Source organism: Oncorhynchus mykiss, chromosome 16 (assembly GCF_057628025.1).
Source record: "Oncorhynchus mykiss isolate SJ-2025 chromosome 16, ASM5762802v1, whole genome shotgun sequence".
In the NCBI taxonomy this organism is placed as follows: domain Eukaryota; kingdom Metazoa; phylum Chordata; class Actinopteri; order Salmoniformes; family Salmonidae; genus Oncorhynchus; species Oncorhynchus mykiss.
The window spans coordinates 79,080,001-79,094,580 of record NC_143037.1 but is presented as its reverse complement, the minus strand read 5'-3'; the positions used below and the strand labels follow the sequence as shown (position 1 = coordinate 79,094,580).

The 14,580-nt window shown below is 41.6% G+C and overlaps 1 protein-coding gene across 1 annotated transcript in view; it reads right to left on the bottom strand.

Annotated features, from left to right (window-relative positions):
* The window catches only part of LOC118939582 (uncharacterized), a 90,042-nt gene that overhangs the window by 60,915 nt on the left and 14,547 nt on the right, over window positions 1-14,580 (bottom strand). The window contains exon 3 of the mRNA XM_036947700.2: window positions 11,486-11,512. Coding sequence (XP_036803595.2) covers window positions 11,486-11,512 — 27 coding nt within the window. The remainder of the gene's footprint in view (window positions 1-11,485; window positions 11,513-14,580) is intronic.

Sequence of the window (14,580 nt, the reverse complement as noted above, 5' to 3'; positions counted from 1 at the left end):
CCCAGTGGTTGTGATAGCAGCCTACTCCACTCAGGGAGGTCATTTATCAGAGTACTATTAATGTCACATAAGACACACACACTGAAGAGACAGGACACTATATCACTGCTATCCTACTGTAAGTCCTGCAGCTACGGGATGGTACAGTAGGGAGGAAGAGACAGGACACTATATCACTGCTATCCTACTGTAAGTCCTGCAGCTACTGGATGGTACAGTAGGGAGGAAGAGACAGGACACTATATCACTGCTATCCTACTGTAAGTCCTGCAGCTACGGGATGGTACAGTTGGGAGGAAGAGACAGGACACTATATCACTGCTATCCTACTGTAAGTCCTGCAGCTACGGGATGGTACAGTTGGGAGGAAGAGACAGGACACTATATCACTGCTATCCTACTGTAAGTCCTGCAGCTACGGGATGGTACAGTAGGGAGGAAGAGACAGGACACTATATCACTGCTATCCTACTGTAAGTCCTGCAGCTACGGGATGGTACAGTAGGGAGGAAGAGACAGGACACTATATCACTGCTATCCTACTGTAAGTCCTGCAGCTACGGGATGGTACAGTTGGGAGGAAGAGACAGGACACTATATCACTGCTATCCTACTGTAAGTCCTGCAGCTACGGGATGGTACAGTTGGGAGGAAGAGACAGGACACTATACCACTGCTATCCTACTGTAAGTCCTGCAGCTACGGGATGGTACAGTAGGGAGGAAGAGACAGGACACTATATCACTGCTATCCTACTGTAAGTCCTGCAGCTACGGTATGGTACAGTTGGGAGGAAGAGACAGGACACTATATCACTGCTATCCTACTGTAAGTCCTGCAGCTACTGGATGGTACAGTAGGGAGGAAGAGACAGGACACTATATCACTGCTATCCTACTGTAAGTCCTGCAGCTACTGGATGGTACAGTAGGGAGGAAGAGACAGGACACTATATCACTGCTATCCTACTGTAAGTCCTGCAGCTACGGGATGGTACAGTAGGGAGGAAGAGACAGGACACTATATCACTGCTATCCTACTGTAAGTCCTGCAGCTACGGGATGGTACAGTTGGGAGGAAGAGACAGGACACTATATCACTGCTATCCTACTGTAAGTCCTGCAGCTACGGGATGGTACAGTTGGGAGGAAGAGACAGCACACTATATCACTGCTATCCTACTGTAAGTCCTGCAGCTACGGGATGGTACAGTTGGGAGGAAGAGACAGGACACTATATCACTGCTATCCTACTGTAAGTCCTGCAGCTACGGTATGGTACAGTATGGAGGAAGAGACAGGACACTATATCACTGCTATCCTACTGTAAGTCCTACAGCTACGGTATGGTACAGTAGGGAGGAAGAGACAGGACACTATATCACTGCTATCCTACTGTAAGTCCTGCAGCTACGGGATGGTACAGTTGGGAGGAAGAGACAGGACACTATATCACTGCTATCCTACTGTAAGTCCTGCAGCTACGGGATGGTACAGTAGGGAGGAAGAGACAGGACACTATATCACTGCTATCCTACTGTAAGTCCTGCAGCTACGGGATGGTACAGTAGGGAGGAAGAGACAGGACACTATATCACTGCTATCCTACTGTAAGTCCTACAGCTACGGTATGGTACAGTAGGGAGGAACAGACATGAGACGCCTATCTCCCTTGACACCGCAGCATCAAATCAAATCTTTTTTTTGGGGGGGGGGGGTCACGTACACAGTTTAGCAGATGTTATTGCGGGTGCAGGGAAATGATTACATTAAGAGCTCCTAACAATGCAGTAAAATGGCAATCAAGAAATGTCGGAACGTAGTCCAATTAACAACCCAAATAGAACTGTAACAGTAATCAATTAACAACCCAAATAGAACTGTAACAGTAATCAATTAACAACCCAAATAGAACTGTAACAGTAATCAATTAACAACCCAAATAGAACTGTAACAGTAATCAATTAACAACCCAAATAGAACTGTAACAGTAATCAATTAACAACCCAAATATATATTAGAATGATATGTACAGCAGTATATATATATATATATATATATATATATATATATATATATATATATAGATAGATATACAGCAGTAGATATACTATGTATATATATATATATATATATATATATATATGTACAGCAGTAGCAGTAGATATACTATATATATATATATATATATATATATATATATATATATATATATATATATATATATATATATATATATATATATATACACAGCAGTAGATATACTATATATATATATATATATATATACAGCAGTAGATATACTATATATATACAGCAGTAGATATACTATGTATATATATATATATATATATATATATATATGTACAGCAGTAGCAGTAGATATACTATATATATATACAGCAGTAGATATACTATATATATACAGCAGTAGATATATTAGAGTGAGCTATGTCATGAATCCCGTATGTAATAAATATGTGGTGTGTATAAGGGTCTTTCTATAAACTAGTGTGAGCATTTCTTGTAGTGAACAACTGTTTGGAGCTGTTACAAAGTCATTCAGAATGATTTTGCTTTATTTTTCATGTGAATACATAGATACATAAATGTAATATAATTAATTGAATTCAAATCTATGCTTAAAACCCTTTCTCATGCTTTAAGACTCTTGTCCAAAATAATTGTGTGATATAAAACACTACCTTTTCTTTTCCTTGCAAACAGTATGTAAACATTATTAAAGTGACCAATCAATGACAGTGATCATAGAGAAGCTGTCTATAAGGTGCTTTTTAAAACCTGTTTGGGATAGGGGGCAGCATTTTCACTTTTGGATGAATAGCGTGCCCAGAGTGAACTGCCTCCTACTCTGTCCCAGATGCTAATATATGCATATTATTATTAGTATTGGATAGAAAACACTCCGAAGTTTCTAAAACTGTTTTATGTCTGTGAGTATAACAGAACTCATATGGCAGGTAAAAACCTGAGAAGAAATCCAAACAGGAAGTGGAAAATCTGAGGTTTGTAGTTTTTGAACTCACCCCTATTGTATACACAGTGGGATATGGATAAAGTTGAACTTCCTAGGGCTTCCACTAGATGTCAACCGTCTTTAGAAACTTGAATGAGGATTCTACTGTGATGTGGAGCCGGATGGGAGCTCCTTGAGTCAGTGGTCTGCCTACAGCCTCGTTCTCAGTCACGCGCTTTCACTTGAGAGGTAGCTGTCGTTCCATTGCTTCTCTACAGACATAGGAATTCTCCAGTTGGAACATTATTGAACTTTTATGATAACAACATCCTAAAGATGGATTCTATACTTAGTTTGACAAGTTTCTTCGACCTGTAATATAACTTTTTGAACGTTTCGTCCGAACAGACCAGATCGCGCATTTGGATTTGTTTACCAAACGCCCTAACAAAAGAAGCCACATGGACATAAATGGACATAAATGATGGACATTATCGAACAAAACAAGCATTTATTGTGGAACTGCGATTCCTGGGAGTGCATTCTGATGAAGATCATCAAAGGTAAGTCAATATTTATAATACTGTTTATGGATAATGTTGACTACCCAACATGGTGGATATTTCTCTGGCTGTTTTGGGCTCTGAGAGCCGTTCTCAGATTATGCTTTTTCCGTAAAGTTTTTTTGAAATCTGACACAGCGGTTGCATTAAGGAGAAGTCTATATTTAATTCCATGTCTAAAAATTGTATTTTCATCGACATTTAACATGAGTATTTCTGTGAATTGATGTGGCTCTCTGCAATATCACTGCATGTTTTGGAACTACTGAACATAACACGCCAATGTAAAATAAGATTTTTGCATATAAATATGAACTTTACCGAACAAAAAATACATGTATTGTGTAACATGAAGTCCTATGAGCCCTGCGCCCTGCAATTTCTTTGGCTGTTGGCGAGGGGTTCCGCTAGCGGCTGTCCTAGACTCTTTTGTCACTTCACTTCATCTATTTTGTGGTCTGAGTCCTCTTTGCATTCACATTGCTACGTTTAGAAAGGAACCAATATCTTTTTTCGGCATATTTACAAAGTGCAGGACCAGCCATTTTTATTTTATCTTACCTTTATTTAACAAGGCAAGTCAGTTAAGAACAAATTCTTATTTTCAGTGAAGGCCTACCAGGGAACAGTGAACTGCCTTGTTCACAGGCAGAACGACAGATTTGTACCATGTCAGCTTGCAACCTTTCGGTTACTAAGCCCAATGCTCTAACCACGAGGCTACCCTGCCGCCCCATCCCATCAGAACGTGATATTTGGACAGCTAGATATACCTACTCACATTTTGGAACCTAATATATTGCGTTTAGTTAAAATATTAAACATAATACTTTTAATCAGAAGATAGTATTAACATGTAAATACTATTAACAGAATAAATAGCAGAAGAATAACGGCAGATTATATAATAATGTATTTGAAAAATGTACACCCAATGTAGGCTACTGTCTCTTTAAGAGCTAGAATTGATTTTTTTTTAACCTATGCTGTAATCCACAGCAAATATGTTGTTGTCTTCACACACAATTCAAACTCCACAATCTAATAAACATCTGATGTTGCTCTCTTCGTCAATATGTGGCAAACAAATAATCTGTTGTAAAAAAGGGGTGAGGGGTTATAACAGTAGTCTAGGGGTTATAACAGTAGTCTAGGGGTTATAACAGTAGTCTAGGGGTTATAACAGTAGTCTAGGGGTTATGACAGTAGTCTAGGGGTTATAACAGTAGTCTAGGGGTTATAACAGTAGTCTAGGGGTTATAACAGTAGTCTAGGGGTTATGACAGTAGTCTAGGGGTTATGACAGTAGTCTAGGGGTTATGACAGTAGTCTAGGGGTTATAACAGTAGTCTAGTGTGAGAGGTTATGACAGTAGTCTAGTGTGAGGGATTATAACAGTAGTCTAGTGTGAGAGGTTATAACAGTAGTCTAGTGTGAGAGGTTATAACAGTAGTCTAGTGTGAGGGATTATAACAGTAGTCTAGTGTGAGGGGTTGTGACAGTAGTCTAGTGTGAGGGGTTGTGACAGTAGTCTAGTGTGAGGGGTTATGACAGTAGTCTAGTGTGAGGGGTTATGACAGTAGTCTAGTGTGAGGGGTTATGACAGTAGTCTAGTGTGAGGGGTTGTGACAGTAGTCTAGTGTGAGGGGTTATAACAGTGGTCTAGTGTGAGAGGTTATAACAGTAGTCTAGTGTGAGGGGTTGTGACAGTAGTCTAGTGTGAGGGGTTATAACAGTAGTCTAGTGTGAGGGGTTATGACAGTAGTCTAGTGTGAGGGGTTATGACAGTAGTCTAGTGTGAGGGGTTATGACAGTAGTCTAGTGTGAGGGATTATAACAGTAGTCTAGTGTGAGGGGTTATGACAGTAGTCTAGTGTGAGGGGTTATGACAGTAGTCTAGTGTGAGGGGTTATAACAGTAGTCTAGTGTGAGGGATTATAACAGTAGTCTATTGTGAGGGGTTATAACAGTAGTCTAGTGTGAGGGGTTATAACAGTAGTCTAGTGTGAGAGGTTATAACAGTAGTCTAGTGTGAGGGGTTGTGACAGTAGTCTAGTGTGAGGGGTTGTGACAGTAGTCTAGTGTGAGGGGTTATGACAGTAGTCTAGTGTGAGGGGTTATGACAGTAGTCTAGTGTGAGGGATTATAACAGTAGTCTAGTGTGAGGGGTTATGACAGTAGTCTAGTGTGAGGGGTTATGACAGTAGTCTAGTGTGAGGGGTTATAACAGTAGTCTAGTGTGAGGGATTATAACAGTAGTCTATTGTGAGGGGTTATAACAGTAGTCTAGTGTGAGGGGTTATAACAGTAGTCTAGTGTGAGAGGTTATAACAGTAGTCTAGTGTGAGGGGTTGTGACAGTAGTCTAGTGTGAGGGGTTGTGACAGTAGTCTAGTGTGAGGGGTTATGACAATAGTCTAGTGTGAGGGATTATAACAGTAGTCTAGTGTGAGGGGTTATGACAGTAGTCTAGTGTGAGGGGTTATGACAGTAGTCTAGTGTGAGGGGTTATGACAGTAGTCTAGTGTGAGGGGTTATGACAGTAGTCTAGTGTGAGGGGTTATGACAGTAGTCTAGTGTGAGGGGTTATGACAGTAGTCTAGTGTGAGGGGTTATGACAGTAGTCTAGTGTGAGGGGTTATAACAGTAGTCTAGTGTGAGGGGTTATGACAGTAGTCTAGTGTGAGGGGTTATGACAGTAGTCTAGTGTGAGGGGTTATGACAGTAGTCTAGTGTGAGGGGTTATGACAGTAGTCTAGTGTGAGGGGTTGTGACAGTAGTCTAGTGTGAGGGGTTATAACAGTAGTCTAGTGTGAGAGGTTATAACAGTAGTCTAGTGTGAGGGGTTGTGACAGTAGTCTAGTGTGAGGGGGTTATAACAGTAGTCTAGTGTGAGGGGTTGTGACAGTAGTCTAGTGTGAGGGGTTATAACAGTAGTCTAGTGTGAGGGGTTATGACAGTAGTCTAGTGTGAGGGGTTATAACAGTAGTCTAGTGTGAGGGGTTATAACAGTAGTCTAGTGTGAGAGGTTATAACAGTAGTCTAGTGTGAGGGGTTGTGACAGTAGTCTAGTGTGAGGGATTATAACAGTAGTCTAGTGTGAGGGGTTATAACAGTAGTCTAGTGTGAGGGGTTATGACAGTAGTCTAGTGTGAGGGATTATAACAGTAGTCTAGTGTGAGGGGTTATAACAGTAGTCTAGTGTGAGAGGTTATAACAGTAGTCTAGTGTGAGGGGTTGTGACAGTAGTCTAGTGTGAGGGGTTGTGACAGTAGTCTAGTGTGAGGGGTTTGACAGTAGTCTAGTGTGAGGGGTTATAACAGTAGTCTAGTGTGAGGGGTTATAACAGTAGTCTAGTGTGAGGGATTATAACAGTAGTCTAGTGTGAGGGATTATAACAGTAGTCTAGTGTGAGAGGTTATAACAGTAGTCTAGTGTGAGGGGTTATGACAGTAGTCTAGTGTGAGAGGTTATGTCAGTAGTCTAGTGTGAGGGGTTATATCAGTAGTCTAGTGTGAGGGATATGTCAGTAGTCTAGTGTGAGGGATATGTCAGTAGTCTAGTGTGAGGGGTTATATCAGTAGTCTAGTGTGAGGGGTTATAACAGTAGTCTAGTGGGAGGGGTTGTGACAGTAGTCTAGTGTGAGGGGTCATGTCAGTAGTCTAGTGGGAGGGGTTATAACAGTAGCCTAGTGTGAGGGGTCATGTCAGTAGTCTGATGTGAGGGGTTATATCAGTAGTCTAGGGGTTATAACAGTAGTCTAGTGTGAGGGGTTATAACAGTAGTCTAGTGGGAGGGGTTGTGACAGTAGTCTAGTGTGAGGGGTCATGTCAGTAGTCTAGTGGGAGGGGTTATAACAGTAGCCTAGTGTGAGGGGTCATGTCAGTAGTCTGATGTGAGGGGTTATATCAGTAGTCTAGTGTGAGGGGTTATAACAGTAGTCTAGTGTGAGGGGTTATAACAGTAGTCTAGTGTGTGATCCTGGAAGAATGACAAGTGAACCTGGGGAGCTTTATGTTCACATCAATCGAACCAAACTCAAACCACCTCTCAATCCCAGTGCAAGGCACTTGTTTGTTTTTAACCATATCCTAAACCTTAACACTTACCTTAACCATTCATAACCCTATCCTAAACCTTAACCCTTACCTTAACCATTCATAACCATATCCTAAACCTTAACACTTACCTTAAGCATTCATAACCATATCCTAAACTTTAACCCTTACCTTAACCATTCATAACCCTATCCTAAACCTTAACCCTTACCTTAACCATTCATAACCATATCCTAAACCTTAACACTTACCTTAAGCATTCATAACCATATCCTAAACTTTAACCCTTACCTTAAGCATTCATAACCATATCCTAAACCTTAACCCTTACCTTAACCATTCATAACCATATCCTAAACCTTAACCCTTACCTTAACCATTCATAACCATATCCTAAACCTTAACACTTACCTTAACCATTCATAACCATATCCTAAACCTTAACCCTTACCTTAACCATTCATAACCCTATCCTAAACCTTAACCCTTACCTTAACCATTCATAACCATATCCTAAACCTTAACACTTACCTTAAGCATTCATAACCATATCCTAAACTTTAACCCTTACCTTAAGCATTCATAACCATATCCTGAACCTTAACCCTTACCTTAAGCATTCATAACCCTATCCTAAACCTTAACACTTACCTTAACCATTCATAACCATATCCTAAACTTTAACCCTTACCTTAAGCATTCATAACCCTATCTCAAACCTTAACCATTCATAACCCTATGTCAAACCTTAACCCTTACCTTAACCATTCATAACCCTATCCCAAACCTTAACCCTTACCTTAACCATTCATAACCCTATCCCAAACCTTAACCCTTACCTTAAGCATTCATAACCATATCCTAAACTTTAACCCTTACCTTAAGCATTCATAACCCTATCCTAAACTTTAACCCTTACCTTAAGCATTCATAACCCTATCTCAAACCTTAACCATTCATAACCCTATGTCAAACCTTAACCCTTACCTTAACCATTCATAACCCTATCTCAAACCTTAACCATTCATAACCATATCCTAAACCTTAACCCTTACCTCAACCATTCATAACCCTATCTCAAACCTTAACCATTCATAACCATATACCAAACCTTAACCCTTACCTTAAGCATTCATAACCCTATCTCAAACCTTAACCCTTACCTTAAGCATTACGAATGTATGCTTAAACCTTTGAAATTGGACATTTACGGAAAAGCGTTGGAGACTGTGAGAGCGTGTTGGGTTCACTACAGGTACACTACAGGTACATCAAATGCATTAGTTCAATCACCTTCATTTGTAATTCAAGACTGCTATTGGAGAATATCTACAAAATGTGGGCCTGTGGGTTCCATCAGAATAGTCAACCACTGAACCCATAACATGGGGGTTCCATCAGTATAGTCAACCACTGAACCCATAACATGGAGGTTCCATCAGTATATTCAACCACTGAACCCATAACATGTGGGTTCCATCAGTATAGTCAACCACTGAACCCATAACATGGGGGTTCCATCAGAATAGTCAACCACTGAACCCATAACATGGAGGTTCCATCAGTATATTCAACCACTGAACCCATAACATGTGGGTTCCATCAGTATAGTCAACCACTGAACCCATAACATGTGGGTTCCATCAGTATAGTCAACCACTGAACCCATAACATGTGGGTTCCATCAGTATAGTCAACCACTGAACCCATAACATGTGGGTTCCATCAGCATATTCAACCACTGAACCCATAACATGTGGGTTCCATCAGTATATTCAACCACTGAACCCATAACATGGAGGTTCCATCAGTATATTCAACCACTGAACCCATAACATGTGGGTTCCATCAGTATAGTCAACCACTGAACCCATAACATGTGGGTTCCATCAGTATAGTCAACCACTGAACCCATAACATGTGGGTTCCATCAGTATAGTCAACCACTGAACCCATAACATGTGGGTTCCATCAGTATATTCAACCACTGAACCCATAACATGTGGGTTCCATCAGTATATTCAACCACTGAACCCATAACATGGGGGTTCCATCAGCATATTCAACCACTGAACCCATAACATGTGGGTTCCATCAGCATATTCAACCACTGAACCCATAACATGGGGGTTCCATCAGCATATTCAACCACTGAACCCATAACATGTGGGTTCCATCAGCATATTCAACCACTGAACCCATAACATGTGGGTTCCATCAGTATAGTCAACCACTGAACCCATAACATGTGGGTTCCATCAGTATAGTCAACCACTGAACCCATAACATGTGGGTTCCATCAGTATAGTCAACCACTGAACCCATAACATGTGGGTTCCATCAGCATATTCAACCACTGAACCCATAACATGGGGGTTCCATCAGCATATTCAACCACTGAACCCATAACATGTGGGTTCCATCAGCATATTCAACCACTGAACCCATAACATGTGGGTTCCATCAGTATAGTCAACCACTGAACCCATAACATGTGGGTTCCATCAGTATAGTCAACCACTGAACCCATAACATGTATAGAGCAACATATCACAGTTTCTACAAACTGAGGTGTAACAGTCTTGTGGCAGTAGGTACCGTGAACTATTAGCTGTTTTCAGAGGCGATTCACTTCATCCGAGGCGTTTCCACGACAACACAGCATTTATCCTCTCTGACCCTGTCTCATTTTCATGTTGTTGCCAAAAATAAAGAGGCTCCATGCAGAGAAAAGCTAATGCAGAGACAAGCTAACACAGAGACAAGCTAAAACAGAGACAAGTTAAAACAGAGACAAGCTAAAACAGAGACAAGCTAACGCAGAGACAAGCTAACGCAGAGAAAAGCTAGAGCAGAGACGAGCTAAAACAGAGACAAGCTAAAACAGAGACAAGCTAAAGCAGAGACCAGCTAACGCAGAGGCAAGCTAACGCAGAGGCAAGCTAACGCAGAGACAAGCTAACGCAGAGACAAGCTAACGCAGAGGCAAGCTAACACAGAGACAAGCGAAAACAGAGACAGGCTAACGCAGAGGGAAGCTAACGCAGAGACAAGCTAAAGCAGAGACAAGCTAACGCAGAGACAAGCTAACGCAGAGGCAAGCTAACGCAGAGGCAAGCTAACGCAGAGACAAGCTAACGCAGAGACAAGCTAACGCAGAGACAAGCGAAAACAGAGACAAGTTAACGCAGAGACAAGCTAACGCAGAGACAAGCTAAAGCAGAGACAAGCTAACGCAGAGACAAGCTAACGCAGAGGCAAGCTAACGCAGAGGCAAGCTAACGCAGAGACAAGCTAACGCAGAGACAAGCTAACGCAGAGACAAGCGAAAACAGAGACAAGTTAACGCAGAGACAAGCTAACGCAGAGACAAGCTAACGCAGAGACAAGCTAACGCAGAGACAAACTAACGCAGAGACAAGCTAACGCAGAGACAAGCTAACGCAGAGACAAGCTAAAACAGAGACAAGCTAAAGCAGAGACAAGCTAACGCGGAGACAAGCTAACGCAGAGACAAGCTAACGCAGAGACAAACTAACGCAGAGACAAGCTAATGCAGAGACAAGCTAACGCAGAGACAAGCTAACGCAGAGACAAGCTAACGCAGAGACAAACTAACGCAGAGACAAGCTAAAGCAGAGACAAGCTAGCTAGCAGAACACCACCAACTAGCCCAGATATTCACCTGCAGACTCAAGTAGGCTACATTAAAGTTTTATATTCCAGAGAATCCCAGGTGATCCACAGGTATGTCTCAGTGATGAAGGTAGCCCTTCCTATTGTGTTGCCTTGTCTCAATGGACTATGTCAATGCTTCATGACAATGGGGAGGGGATAAAGAGGTTTCTGAAAAACCCAAACATTTGTGAAACATGAAATGTTACCGACCTGTCTTTGTTGAAGTGTCCGTCTGACCTAAAGAGCGAGAGAGAGAGAGAGAGAGAGAGAGAGAGAGAGAGAGAGAGAGAGAGAGAGAGACAGAGAGAGAGACAGAGAGAGAGACAGAGAGAGAGACATAGAGAGAGACAGAGAGAGAGACAGAGAGACAGAGACAGAGAGACAGAGACAGAGAGAGTGAAAGAGACATACAGGGAGAGAGAGAGAGAGAGAGAGAGAGAGAGACAGAGACAGAGAGAGAGAGAGACAGAGAGACAGAGAGAGAGAGTGAAAGAGACATACAGGGAGAGAGAGAGAGAGAGAGAGAGAGAGAGAGAGTGAAAGAGACATACAGGGAGAGAGAGAGAGAGGGAGAGAGAGGGAGGGAGAGAGAGAGAGAGAGAGAGAGAGAGAGAGAGAGAGAGAATGTGAGACATGGACAGAAAAGACAGAGACCGTGTGTTAGTAACACTTAACAATGTATTTCATATATAATTTCATAAATACACATATCCATCATGAGTGAAGATGATGATGTAACAATGTTCAGAACCTGCATCTGTAGTCACTCGTTCTATTGAAGGACCCCAGGCATCAATTAACTGTTACTAATATCTTCAGTACTTTACTGTACATTCAGTTGTAGATATATCTGGTTTACTGTAGCATTGTAACAAAAAGGTTGATGTCCCAAACGGCACACTATTCCCTATATAGTGCACTACTTTAGACCAGAGCCCTATGGAACCCTATTCCTTATATAGTGCACTACTTTAGACCAGAGACCTATGGAACCCTATTCCTTATATAGTGCACTACTTTAGACCAGAGCCCTATGGGGAAAAGGGTGTTATGTGGATGCAACCCAACTCCACAGCCTTGATTAGAAGCCATCTAGGGTTGGATGGTGTCCAGATTATCATACCATCATATCGTTCCTGTACCATACCGGGATATACGGTATTACCGGCAGTGCACACAAGGGCAGCTTTTCAAAATTAATTTAGGTAGTAGGGATCTTGATCCAGGAAGGGATTGAACGTCTCTGCTGTAACCAAGAAGCTTGATCTTAACATTATCTTTATTTAACTAGGCAAGTCAGTTAAGAACAAACTCTTATTTTCAATGACGGCCTGTTCAGGGGCAGAATGACAGATTTGTACCTTGTCAGCTCGGGGATTTGAACTTGCAACCTTTCAGTTACTAGTCCAACGCTCTAACCACTACCCGCTACCCTGCCGCCTGCCCCAATGCAGTTTTAAGAAAAATAAGTGTTAAGAAAGTATTTACAAAAATAAACTGAAGTAAAAAATAAATCAATAAAAATATATTTTTTAAATAACACATTTAAATTAAAAACAAGAAAATAGTCATCTGAAACATCTGGTGCTCTCATGCATGCTTCAGTGTTGCTTGCCTTGAAGCTTGCATAGATGTCATTTTGCTTATCTGTCAGGCTCGTGTCACTGGGCAGGCCACTGCTATGCTTCCCTTTGTAGTCCGAAATAGATTGCAACCCCTGCTACATCCGACAAGCGTCAGAGCCGGTGTGGTAGGATTCAATCTTAGTCCTGTATTGATGCTTTGCCTGTTTGATGGTTCCTCGGAGGGCAAAGCGGGATTTCTTATAAGCGTCCGGGTTAGAGTCCCACTCCGTGAAAGCGGCAGCTCGACCGTTTAGCTCAGTGCGGATGTTGCCTGTAATCCATGGCTTCTGGTTGGGGTATGTACGTACGGTCACTGTGGGGACGACGTCATCGATGCACTTATTGATGAAGCCAGTGACTGATGTGGTTTACTCCTCAATGCCATCGGAAGAATCCTGGAACATGTTCCAGTCTGTGATAGCAAAACAGTCCTGCAGCTTAACATCTGCTTCATCTGACCATTTTTTTGTTGATCATGTCACTGGTGCTTCCTGCTTTAATTTTTGCTTGTATGCAGTCCCCCCATCTATGATGAGCGTTTTCCTGTTTGGCCTTATACAACTTGTTGAGTGCGGTCTTAGTTCCAGCATCGGTTTATGGTTGTAAATAGACAGCTACAAAAAATATAGATGAAAACTCTCTTGGTAAATTGTGTGGTCTACAGCTTATCATGAGATACTCTACCTCAGGCAAGCAAAACCTAGATACTTCCTTAATATTAGATTTTGTGCACCAGCTGTTATTTACAAATAGACACAGACCACCACCCCTTGTCTTACCGGAGGCAGCTGTTCTATCTTGCTGATGGACTGAAAACCCAGCCAGCTGTATTTTATGTTTCACGACTCTGTGAAACATAAGATATTACAGTTTTTAATGTCCCATTGGTAGGATAGTCGTGATCGGAGCTCATCCATTTTGTTATCCAATGATTGCACGTTGGCTAATAGGACTGATGGTAGAGGTGGATTACCCACTCTCCGTTGGATCCTTACAAGGCACTCCAACCTACTACACCGATATCTCTGGCTCTTCTTCATGTGAAAGACGGGGATTTGGGCCTTGTCGGGTGTCTGAAGTAAATCTTTTGCGTCCGACTCGTTAAAGAAAAAAATCTTTGTCCAGTACGAGGTGTAATCGCTGTTCTGATGTTCAGAAGCTCTTTTCGGTCATAAGATACGGTGGCAGAAACATTCCGTACAATATAAGTTACAAATAACGCAAAAAAACACACACAATGGCACAATTGGTTAGGAGCATCTAAAAACGGCAGCCATCTCATCCAGTGCCATTGTATAATATTTCCCATCATGCTTGGTTGCTTTTTCAAATAGTTTGTTTTAACATTTCTGCACATTGATTGGTAATTTGATCTTATACTACACAAAGACAAATAACCAATCATTTTCACCCGTTATTGAGATGGTTGTTCCAGTTTCGATGGTTTAGGTTGTCTCATTTATAAATCTTCCCTACCTTGGCAATCATTCTAACTACAGAATGGCGAGTCATAAAAATGGTTGGATATCTGTCTGGATTCCAATTGGAATTAAGGGATGGGTCATTTGTGAACAAATAGCATTGGTGAAAGAGTCGTTCATTCGGCCCGCCGACTTGCATACTGCTAGTGATGGGGAAACAAAGACTCCTGAAGCACTGAGGTTTTCCAGCAAATTGAGT